At 36.9% G+C, this 12,899-nt stretch overlaps 2 protein-coding genes across 2 annotated transcripts; one reads left to right on the top strand and one right to left on the bottom strand.

Moving 5' to 3' along the window:
- Window positions 1–6,489: 6,489 nt before the first annotated feature.
- LOC132039371 (uncharacterized) lies at window positions 6,490–7,108 on the bottom strand. Its single transcript, XM_059429864.1, has 2 exons — window positions 7,016–7,108; window positions 6,490–6,861 (listed from the first exon to the last, which is right to left on the bottom strand). The coding sequence occupies exons 1-2, from the start codon at window positions 7,106–7,108 to the stop codon at window positions 6,490–6,492; spliced, it is 465 nt and encodes a 154-aa protein (XP_059285847.1).
- A 4,145-nt stretch (window positions 7,109–11,253) lies between these two features.
- On the top strand, window positions 11,254–11,883 carry LOC132039370 (uncharacterized mitochondrial protein AtMg00810-like). Its single transcript, XM_059429863.1, has one exon. The coding sequence runs from the start codon at window positions 11,254–11,256 to the stop codon at window positions 11,881–11,883; it is 630 nt and encodes a 209-aa protein (XP_059285846.1).
- The last annotated feature ends 1,016 nt before the right edge of the window (window positions 11,884–12,899 follow it).

The following is a 12,899-nucleotide window of genomic DNA, read 5'->3' as shown; positions in this document are numbered from 1 at the left end:
TTTTAAAAGGAAGATGTTTTCCCATAAAAGCAAAAAATTTTTTTTCCATACAAGGGAAAAATTTTTCACCCAAAAACAAAAAAACAAAAAATTTTCTTTTTCCCCCATTTTTTTCCCCCTTTTTCCCCATTAAACCCAATTTAAAAAAAATAAACCAAGCATAATTATGTATTCAAATCAAATTTCCCTTTGAGATATTTTGCATATAATGAAAACATACAAAATTTCTTTTTCACTGCAAAGAGAATTCCAATTATTCTTAATTCTCTCTTCTATGAATTCACAAAAAAACCTAACCCAACTTGATTTGCAATTACTTTGTGCAATTCGGTTCACATAAAGTCAGCCAAACAATAATTCTTCCCATACTTTTCAACACACACGAGAAAAATAATAATTAAAACACGAACGACACCGCATATGATTGCTCCGTTTTTCACGTTACACATCAAACAAGACTCATAATTGTGATTTTCAAGAAGAAAGATAAAGATTAGGAGTCAAATAACCTGGCTCTGATGCCATTATTATAAATCAATAACAGGACAAGAACAACGAATTATGTACCTTTCGATTGCGGTGGAAATTGTTGAACTCACCACCAAAAAGTTACCTCAAGTCAAGCTTTGATTCACTAGGAAACAAAATTTAATTACCACAAACTAGATGTCTTTACTTGTGTGTTTTGTGTTGAGAATTTAAGACTGCTGGAAGAACTTCCAAAATTAGTGTAGCACTCAATTGCACGTTCACTCCTTAAATAATGTAGTGGTAGTTTATTTTTAGGAGTTAAGAAAATAACTACCCTAGGTAACTCTCTACATGTTTATCTCCTTGGTCGGGTCAGTCTACATGAGCGACCTGTCAAAATAAATAGCCAACACAATGAAATAATCGAGGTGCGGGCAAGGGATTCATCCTGAAACTTATGCCTTATATATTATAACCAAAAACACATACGTACGTTATTATTATATTGTATGAATGGAGGAGGCCGCGACTTTTGTGGTACCAAAAAAAAAAAAAAAATAGTTGAACCAAAATAACACTAAAAAAAAAAAAAAAAAAAAAAGTAGGTTTCACGCACGAATTCTGTGCTTGAAAGGACCAAACTGTAAAGTTAAAACTTTCTGGTCCTTTCACGCATGCACTTCGTAAGAAAAGAAGGCAACATAAAGCTTGCCCCCTAGCTTTGTTCTTTGGCCAATTTTTTTTAAAAATCCACGTTTTTTCCATACTTTGACTGAAGATTAGTCATGTTTCAAAACGTCGAAATATCAATATTTTATATAGAACTTAATATCTTTTTTTTTTTTTGCGTACAATAATGTCGGCTCATTACATCAAGTACACCTAAACGTTTGGATCGTCGTTTTAGAGGTTCTAAAGTGCCCCCAAGTAAGTTTTGTTTGTTTGGAAACCTATTATCTTTAGGTTTAAGTGTCATATTTTATAGGGTTTTAATTAATTTAGGACGTCGCACGAGTTATTGTTAATAGACAATAAAGACTAAGATAACTAATTATCATTAAGAAAATAATAACCAAAAATATATATAATATTAACATAAAATGTACACTTTATTTACAAATATACAATCTCAGGTCCACATCTGGGCGCCTTTAGAGTACAGATAGGCCTAAGGCCAACCCCACCACCCTCACCATCCCCATTCTTCCTCTTAATCCGTACATGCTCTATGACATGATCATCCTTGCTTCCCTTCCTTCCCTTCGACCCGGACCTTAGTTCATAGCATGCTTCCTATGGGAGATGACGGTGAGCGGTGGGAGTGGGACAACAACATCAGGAGTCTTGTCAATCTCATCAGGAGACCCGTCCATAGGCGCAGAAGAATGAACCTGAAATAACATATAAACAATTTAGTTTAGATTTATTCTAAACTAAACATGAAATAAACAATTAATTAATAAATTATTTTATTTTATTGTAAAAATCAGCTTTGTGTCCGAAGGCCTCCCGAGATGGGTCAGAGAGAGCTTCCAGCCGGCTCCTCAACGGTCTCCGAGTGGGGGCCGGAGGCAGAATTTTGGGCCAGAGTTGGAGATGGGTCCACAGGCGCAAAAGAATGAACTTGAAATAACATATAAATAATTTAGTTTAGATTTATTCTAAACTAAACATGAAATAACATATAAAAAAATAATTAATAAATTATTTTATTCTAAAAATCAAACCTGTGTGTCGACTGTTGACACCCAATTTTGACCCTCCACATTTTAAATTAATTAGCCGAGCTTCTTGAATTTCAAACAGAGTGGAATACGTATTTATAAAAGTCAAAAATATATTCTTAACTAGTTTTGGAGTTATTTCATTCGCAAAAATCATATATATATATATATATATATATATATATATATATATATATATATATATATATAAGTGTTTAATTTAGTACTTATTTAAATTGTCAAAACTAAAGTCATTTATGACTTAATTACTATATTTGAAGATAGGTATTTTACCTTGTTAAAGTCAAGAAGCTTAACCAATTGATTTGTTAATTCGTCTCAATTTTACACCACTTGGTTATTTTTAAAAAAAGATTGGCTTGATTTTTAGTTTCAAATGAATTAGTCATTCTTTACAAGAAAGGTTTAAAATTGGCATAAAAGGGCTACTTTTTTTTTTAACACGTTTTAGTCTCTTCCTAACTCCTAAAATCTAAGCCCAAAATGTGCCAGCCCAAATGAATAGCTCCAACCCGAGCCCAAAAAAATCCTTTAAACCCCCCAGTTCCCCTAATTCATCTCATTTCACAAAAATGAACAAACGAACCCTATCCGCCTCAACATCACGCGATTTCGGGCCCTTCCACGCGCCTTGTCTTCTTGTTCTTGTTAATGGTTACAAAACTGAATTTTTAAGATAAAGGGGAGTTCCTCATGATGTAATGTATAATTATTTTGCTAGTTTTTGTTTTCCATCCATTTAAATTCAGAATCAGTATGACTTAGTTAATTTAATATCATGGTTGTTCTAGCTTTGTTGGTTGCCTCCATGTATGAAGGAGTCTGTTGATGGTTTGGTCGTCGAATTACTGATACGCCAATCAATACTTAATTGTTTGAAATACCTTTCTTTGAGTTTAGCTTCTGTTTGAATGTTAATGAATCCACTTTTACCAATTTAGTCTCATATAAATCAATGTAAAAAATAACTGGTTGAATATATGTGTCAAGAAGGAGGGTATTTTCAGCCTGCTCTAGCTATGGAATTTGGTCTAGTTTGCTTCCTAAATTGCTGGTTTCTCTTATGTGTCTTAATTGTTTAAGTGGTGACCTGATAATTGCCATACACCCATTTAGTGAGAGTATTGACTCTTTCCTGCAGTAACTTTTCTTCTCTTTATTTTAATTCTCATGGCGGTGAAAGTGTCGTTAGCTCTCGTCGTTTGTTTAAGCCAAATATCAGTATGCTATGTTTAGACTTCAATTTGAGTTTTCTGCAACCAGCAGCTAAATGGATTTATTAAAACCAAGATGTAATTGTCTCTCAAAATCTCTTTTGAACTAGAAGTTTTTCTCTGTTGTCTCGGTCAAACGTTTTAAATAAGCAGCTAATGTTTCACGAAAGCCTGTTGAATCTATATGATTTTCTTCAAACACATGCTTTGGCTAAGTATTTTCCCAAAAACAGTTTAAGAGCTTTCAAGCTTAGACTTTTAGACACTTGATACTCCCTGAAGTTCGCTGTTTGATAAATCTGAAATCAGAATGTTGGGCTTTTCTTTCATATCTAATGTTGCCTCTGTGAATGTATTTAATCCAGCCATAGGTCCTCTTTCTCTTCACTGTTAGTTCTCTAGGAAATCAAGTTTCGAAGACTATAAGTTATTTAAGGAGGAAAATGCTCCCTTGTTTAAAACACTGGATGACATTAGTGGAAACATATATCATGATTTGTTCTATGTGTGTAGTCTGCTTAAGGGTATTACAGCATCTTCGATTCATGAAATATGTCATGCATTAATTGGTTTCTAAAGTGTGTGTGTGTGTCTATATATATATATATATAGTATGTGAAATGTTAGTTTCATTTTTCGATGTTAAATTTGTTTGAGTTTGGTCATGCTGTCTTTTCTAAATTATGCCTTTGTCTGCTCATAGTTTAGTTTGAGAGTAGTATTTCATATTGTATTACGTTTGCATCAAATGATTATTTTAAGTAGGTTCGAATGTTGTGCTTAACAGTATATTGTTGTTATGTTTGGGAGTTACCTGAAGATCTATTTGAGTTGTCAAATTTATTGCCAAGCTAATGAAACCATGCTACATTTGGTTCCCCATATTTCACTCTCGTCTATTTTTGAGACTTCATTTTTGGCACTGTATGCTTGAAATGCCCGTTAGTATATTATATTAGCCAAGTTTAGTTTAACATCAATCTCCCCTTTTCTCTTGCTAATCCTGTTTTCCTTTATTTCTTTTATGCATGACCATCGAGTCCAACTGGATTCAACTTCCACTGCATTGTGTGTTGGGCCTCATTATCTCTTCGAGTCGACGTCAGCAGCCCAATAACATTAATAGCAGCAGCAGATTGGAAAAGGGCAATTCGCATAATTGCCCTTCTTTTGGGGTGGTCTTTAAATTTTGCCCCTCATATTTGAAATCTTTAAATTTTGCCTTCGGCTAAAATCCACGGGTCCGACATAACTTTGGTAATTTCTTCACAAGTTTGCTCATTAAAAGTATGCCCCCACCGGCATAAATTTGTTAAGAAATTACCAAAGCATACTTATGCTAAGTCTGCCCATAAGGCATGAGTATGCCGGGTTCGGCATAAATTTGGTAATTCCTTAACAAGTGTATACGGGAGTCCAAAGTATACATGGCCCAACTTTGCCTTGCAATTTTTTTTTTAATTTATGCTTGAGCGGGGGTTCGACTCGAACGCTCATGATTTGTATGAACGCTCGGAGTTGCAATGCGAAGGCAAAAATTAAAGACCACAATATGATGGCATAATTTAAAGACCACAATATGAGAGAGAAAATTAAAGAGCCAAAAGAAGGGCAATCCGCGCAAAAAAATGATTGGAAAAGCCGAGAATGGGGCGAAGCCCACTTAGCTAAAATTGTTCCTTCATTTTATTTCAATTCTTTATGTTATTTGTGTTGTAAAAAATGACTAGCACTTTACTTTGTTTTACTTTTCTTAACCCAGTTGAATCTCCGGGCAGGAATGTGTGAACACAGTCGCTAAAATGTTTGAATGATTTTTCTTTATCATTCGCAGTACTTCATAAGTTAGTTAAGCAAATAGCCCTTCTTTCTTTTTTTTTCTTTCTAGAAAGTAACAAAGCAAGGAAAGCCATCTAATCCATATTCAGGCAAATGAGTTTTCATAAAAGGCAGTCAGCGCCTACGCGGTTTTGCTGGACAGAACTAGAATTTTTTTTCAGAAATGTGAATTAGCTATTTTTCATAATTGAATGAAGGGATTAATCTAATGAAGAGTACACTCTTTTTTCTATTAAAAATGGGATTTTCAGAAAGAAATAGTTCATACATTTTGATTAAGATAAATTTAGCACCTTCTTTTCAAAAGGTTGCATTTTTCTCAAATCTCAAGGTCCAAAACGGATTTTTCAAATATTTTAGAAGTAAATTTGCTTTAAATAATAAAGCTCGAGTACTTGTCAAATGACTTAGGAGGTTTTCTCTTTGGTTATAAACAAGGACATTCATTAACGGATTAAGAAGTTGAATTATACATATAATTCAAAATCTGAATAATTGTGCACATTTGAGAGGGTTAATTCCTTCGCAATTGGCCAAATTATGAGTTAAATCACTTGTTGAGTTAATGACTTAATTAAAGTGCTAAAATGATTTTCAAAAGTAAAACATCCCGTAAAGCTTATTTCCCAAAATAAAATATACTTCATTTTTCTAATTAATTAACCATGAATATGCCTCTTTTAAACTTTATACATATAACTCCTTTAAACACATTTTACAAAACAAGTTATACAAATTTTTAGCCATTAAATGTTAGATTCATAGGTAAATAACATTGGGCGGATCCTTAATACCGAGGTTCTTAAAACCTTCCTCAGGGGATCACCAGAACTCTTACCCGTTCTTTGGATTTTATTTAAAGGTTTTCAATAATTAATCTTTAAATTGGTTTTCTAATTCTCATTCAATAAATTAGGTGGCGACTCTGTTTGTTCACGACAAAGAGCCAAAGTTATGAGAATCTTTTATGCGCGAGAACCGTAACATCGACGACCTCCTAAGATGCCTACTGAGAGGGCTTCGAAAGCAGTCCCTGGAGCAGGAGATGCAGATGGTGCCAGATCAAACACGAAGTCCTCGAACATGGTGTCGAAGTCCAGATATAGGCCACCCTGTAGATCACGAACCGGCCGCTCACCCTATGGATCACGAACTGGTGGACGTGGAAATGAAGGCCAGGACACATAATCTGACAAAGCGTTTGGTATATATAGAGGTGTTTATAAAGTTGACGGCCGGGAAGAAGAAGTCGATGGGATATCTGTAGTCGACGGCCGGTAAGAACTCGACGGGATCTCTAAAGCCGACGGACCTTCATCACCTCTGCCAGACCTACCACCTCTGCCAGCCTTACCATCTCGGCCACCAACTCCTCTGGCCCTACCCTCTCGGCGACCACCACCTCCAGCACGACCACGACCACCCGCTGCCTGAGATGGGGCACCAGGAACACGCTCACCGAGATGCTCAAAGTCATGTGCCTGTAGCATATCAGTCTCGATAAGCTCAATCATCCGTGTTGTATACTCCGCTGTCTCGGGGGCCTCCGTACGGGCGGTGCTCTCAAAGCGCATCGTCTGAGCGGTCCGTACCTGAATATGTTTGCAAATATTAACAAGTGAATAAATTTGTAAAGTGGTACACAAGATGATGGATTGAGTTTATGTTTGCAAATATTAACAATTGAATAAATTTGTAAAGTAGTACATAAGACGATAGATTAAGTTTAAGACTAATAAAACTTACCAGCGCCTCATACGCTTCTGTGAGAGCTACATATCCTAGGCCATCTGGACGACGCCTAGCGGGGTTGCCAATAATGATGCAAGTGATCCGCATGTACCACTTTATGTACACATGGATCGGAGTGTCATGTCCGACCACCGCTAGGCTCGTCATCCTCGCATCCCAACTCTGGACCTGCTGCTGCATATGGAGTCGCCATGCATCATTGACGCCCGAACTCTCATCCCTCACATATTGGTCGTGCTCCCAAGCCGTAGTCGCGGGTATATTCTGTACATACCCAAACTGCCGTAACACGCGGTCGGGCGCGTGAAACTCAACGATATCCATATGTATCAATGGACACCACAATATCCACATGTGCTGACCAGCCCTACAAAACGCCGACAGCTCATCCAAAATATGATATAAAAAGCCTGTAAAAAGAATTGAACTAGTTAACAATAAAAGACTAAAATAGTAGCTATGTGGTCTAGCATGTGGATCCGAAATATGAACATACCGTCTGCGACGTCATGTGGTCTAGCTGATCCCTAAACGGGAGAAGGCTGTGGTGCGTCTCCGCATGTCGGCATATGCCTCACGACCATCTCCGCGTGTATGGCATCGACTCAGCAAGATAGTCAGCGGGAGGGTGAGCAAATGCGAGCTGAAAAGGTCTCAACCTAGTCCACACCCATATCTAATATAGTCATTAAAAAATGTTTTATCAGTCGTCGTTTAAAAAAAAAAATTATGTTTAATTACACACACTTAAATATACTACCTCAAGGAGCAAGCAAAATGCAGGGACCTCTACTCTCATGCCCATAGAACATCGGCAGAATCCTCGATACATGTAGGCCAGCACAGCAGCACCCCAACTATAACATCCTAACTCGGCAAGATCGTCGATATACCGAAGATACCTCAAGCTCACATGCGAACCCGAACTGTTCGGGAACAGGATGCCTCCGAATATGATGAGTAGGTATAGACGCGCACGTCGATTAACATCAGCCTGAGGTGTGTCCTCTCCAATTGGATGTTCCATGTCTATGAGGCGCAAGTGAGCATGAAGGGCCGACATCAAAACCCGACTCTGGCGCGAAAAATCATCACCTGGAGCCTCGAAATCGGTGAGCCTCGTCAACTCATCCTCTTAAGGCGGCAGCTCTTAAGGCTTCTCAATATACAATGGGCGTCCCTCAACCTGTAGCCCATAAATGACCTCCACATCCTGGAGAGTAATGGTAGCCTCACCGGTGCGGAGATGAAATGTGTGCGTCTCCGGTCGCCATCTCTCAATCAAGGCCATCACTAGCGACCTATTGTGCTGTACCCGACCAACATCAACGCACCGGTATATACCGCCCCAACGTAGTATATCCAGGACGCGAGGATGTGGGGGGGGAGCAACTAAGATCTCCCATGCTGAGTCCCCCAACTGGGTACAGACCTGAGCCTCAGCCTGTAGCTCGGATGTCCATATATGTTGCGACCTATGCTCCCACTGAAGATATAGTACCTCTCAGTCGAAGGGTCCCAGATCAAAAGGGTGGTAATCCATCTGTTTTACGCATTTTAAATCAATCATTAACAAGTAATATTAGTTATGTAATCTTTTATCGAAAATTATATTAAGGATTGTGCTGATCCATCTGTTTTACGCATTTTAAATCAATCATTAACAAGTGATATTAGTTATGTAATCTTTTATCGAAAATTATATTAAGGATTGTGGTGATCCATCTGTTTTACGCATTTTAAGTCAATCATTAACAAGTAGTATTAGTTGTGTAATCTTTTATCGAAAATTATATTAAGGGTTTTTAATCCTAAACTACGGGTTTTCAATCCTAAACTATGGGTTATTAATCCTAAAACTAAGGGTTTTCAATCCTAAACTAAGGGTTTTCAATCCTAAAATAAGGATTTTCAATCCTAAAATTAATTAGGGCTTTCAATCATTAACAAGTAATATTAGTTATGTGATCTTTTATCGAAAATTATATTAAGGATTGTGGTGATCCATCTGTTTTATGCATTTTCAACCAATCATTAACAAGTAGTATTAGTTATGTAATCTTTTATCGAAAATTATATTAAGGGTTTTCAATCCTAAACTACGGGTTTTCAATCCTAAACTAATTAGCAAATAAATTAATTAACAATTAAAATATAAAGATTAATAATTAATAAGTCAAATAATTAACAATTAGCTAGCAAACAATTAGCATAAACAATTAACTAACTAATCAAACAATTAACAAATTATTTACAAATAAACAATTGGCTTAACAAAAACTAAATAAATAATTAGCTAGTCTAACAATTGAAATAACTAATCTAACAATTAACAAATACTTAAGTCGTTAATCTAACAATTAACAAATACTAAATAAACAATTAACAAATTAACGAATAATTTTTTTTTTTTAAAAAAAATGAAAAACGGGGCAGTCCAGACCTCCCCCAATAACGCCAAAAAAAAAAAAATTGTAAAAGTTTTTTTTTCGACATCCACAACAATTACACAATAATCATGCTTAGGGTAATAATATATTTAATAATGTAATAGAAAATTCGTAGTGAAATACCTAGATTGAAGCTTTTTTTTTGAGTTTTTGAAATGAGTTCTACGCCGCTCTATTCCGAAATCAAACCTTAGAAACTTATTCCTACACTTCAATACACCAAGAATATTGACTTACTCAATGTGGCATTCAAAGACAAGTATCATGCCCACATACACTTGAGCAGAATGGGGTTGCTGAACGAAAGCACCGACATCTAGTTGAGACCTGCTTAACATTGTTGTTCAATGCCAATGTTCCATTGTATTTGTGGGTTGAAGCATTCATGACAGCTCTATATCTTATAAAAAAACTCCCTACGCCTGTTCTAAGGATGTTATCTCCCCTTCAGCAGTTGCACAACAAGAAAACCAATTACAATGGTCTCAAAATCTTTGGGTGTAGATGTGTTCCACATCTAAAGGGGTACAACAGAAAAAAGTTTCGACCAAAGACTATTCCGTGTGTTTTCATTGGATATAGTCTTTTACATAAAGGATATAGATTTTATCATTCACCAACAAAGAGGGTTTATATATCAAGACATATGATATTTGACAAACATTGTTTTCCCTTTGCTTCTAATGTCTTACAGGATTCAATATCAACGTACAAAGAGTTCTTTGAACCTCTTGATGTCCCAAAAGATGAAGCAGCCCGTGAGACACCAGTACTTGCTACTCAAGACACTAATGAAGTTGAAAATATTGAGCTATTTCCATCAGCGGTCCAAGGTGCATTCACTGCCACACCAACAAACACACATGACCATATGCAGCAACATTTATCTCCAAGCTTAGAAAATAGCCCTTTACGTGCTAGCAGCACATCCAGGTCATTAGAAGCTGCAAACTCTTATCCTGATGCTCACAACTCCTCAAGTTCCTCAACGCTCGTTCTTGTCGTGGTGACCCTGTAGGTATTGACTTATGCATCGACTTTAGCGATTATCAATGTATTCCAACTTCGTCTTCACCCTCTCTTGATAACACACATCACATGATCACAAGAACCAAATCGAAAAGCATGAAGCAGGCTCCAGAATTCCTAAACCTTTTGGCTACTGCATCGTCTAACACCGGTGAACCCAAGAACATTAAAGAAGCCCTATCACAACCCCACTGGTTACAAGCTACGAGAGAAGAAATGCAAGCTCTACATCAAAACAATACCTGGAGACTTGTACCATACAAGCCTCATATGAATGTAATCGGATCAAAGTGGGTGTTCAAGACGAAGATGAAGGCCGATGGCACGATTGATAGATACAAAGCTCGTCTAGTCGCAAAAAGGTATAACCAAATTGAGGGTCTAGATTTTTTGAAGACACATTCAACTCGACGTCAAAAATGCCTTTCTTCATGAACGACTCAAAGAAACAATATATATGCAGCAACCTTCAAGATTTGAGGACTCTACTGGCACAAATCATTTTTGTCTGCTCCAAAGGATCGCTATGGATTGAAGCAGGCTCTGAAGGCATGGTTTCGGAGGTTTAGTGAAGTACTTCTTCACCTAGGATTCTTAGGAAGTAATGCTGATTCCTCCTTATTTGTCCTTCGTCGTCAAGGTGATATTATTATACTACTTTTGTACGTAGATGATATAGTTATCACCGGAAGCAATCCCAATCTTTTGCAGTCTCTTATCTCTCAACTAAGTATCTAGTGCGCTCTTAAAGACATGGGCAATCTTCGTTTCTTCCTGGGGATTGAAGTCGTCCGATATGCTGATGGACTTTATATTATCCAGAAAAAGTATGCACAAAATTTTCTTCAAAGGACCATGATGCATTGTGCTAGAGCAATTCACACACCATTATCTCAAAAATGTGATCTTCATACAGATGGTGGATCTCCAGTTGATGCATCCGACTATAGAAGTATGGTTGGCGCTCTTCAATATCTTACTTTGATGCGTCCTGATCTTACTCATGCTGTCAATCAAGTTTGTCAATTTATGCAAGCCCCTACAACTACACAATGGAAAGGGGTCAATCGTATCCTTCGCTATCTAGCTAGAACTGTGAACTTTTGGCTTCGCATTACATCCAAATACTCCTTGAAGCTAGTTGGCTTTTTCGATGCCGACTGGGCAGGTTGTGCTGTCACTCGTCGATCAACCACAGGCCTTTGTGTTTTCTTAGGTGCGAACTGCATCTCGTGGTCATCCAAGAAGCAACATACTGTTGCAAAATCCAGCGCTGAAGCCAAGTATCGTGCACTTGCCTCTCTTGCAGCTGAAATCACATGGCTTCTCCATTTGTTGAGACATCTTGGTGTATCACTTGAATCTCCACCAGTACTTTACTGAGATAACATTAGTGCCCTGCACCTTACTAGCAATCCAATTCTCCATGCTCGGACGAAACACGTTCAATTAGATTATCACTTTGTTCGAGAAAAAGTTACAGCTGGAACAATGGTTACCAGATATGTCCCTTCCTAGACTCAAGTAGCTGACATTTTCACGAAAGCATTGTCCAAGCAGCAATATCAATTCTTACGGAGCAAGCTTGGAGTTGTGTCACTGCCAATGTCCCCGGAGTTGCGTCACTGCCAATGTCCCGCTTGAGGGGGGATGAAAGTGAGTTCACCAAGGATTAGGAATCCTACGTAGACAAGTATAGGAATTGTATCATGTATAGGTATCTACAGTTAGCCTACCTTCTATAGGAGAAGAGTCCTACATTGTGTATTAGACCAAGAGGTCTTATATTATAAAAACAGAGGAGAACAATCCGTATAGGGTGCATTGACAGAAATATTAATAATGCTTCATTCTTTCTCTCAAGTTTAACTGTTGTAAATCTTCTTTATATAGCACTACACTTTGTATCCACTGCAATTGCAATTCATTATATTCCATCAAATAATTACATTGCATCTAAATTACATTATATCATTATGTTCCATTACATCAATATGGCTCAGACTATCATTATATTACGTCAAACATCTTATGCAATTACAATCCAACCGACCATTACATTGTTATATAACTCAATCCACCAAATGCAATTACATTTCATTAATCTTCAAAAGTTACGTAAATAGACTACTTGTTATATAATTAACCATTAATAAACATAAGAGAGATATTTTTGCCTCATCTTTCGGAGTCTTCCATTATCATTAATAGAAGATGAAGCCTCAAGCAGCTCAATCAATAATCCCTTTAAAATTTCGGTTTCAAGCTCAAATGGAATGAATAAGAAAAGAGAAGGAAATAACATAATAAATAAAAGTAAAAAAAAAGAAAAATATTCATGCCACATGGATATTTTTTAACCTATTTTCTAACTCTCACCTACTACAAAGACAGTGAAA

Source organism: Lycium ferocissimum, chromosome 12 (genome assembly GCF_029784015.1).
Source record: "Lycium ferocissimum isolate CSIRO_LF1 chromosome 12, AGI_CSIRO_Lferr_CH_V1, whole genome shotgun sequence".
Taxonomy (NCBI): domain Eukaryota; kingdom Viridiplantae; phylum Streptophyta; class Magnoliopsida; order Solanales; family Solanaceae; genus Lycium; species Lycium ferocissimum.
This window is presented reverse-complemented; position numbering and strand designations above follow the sequence as displayed.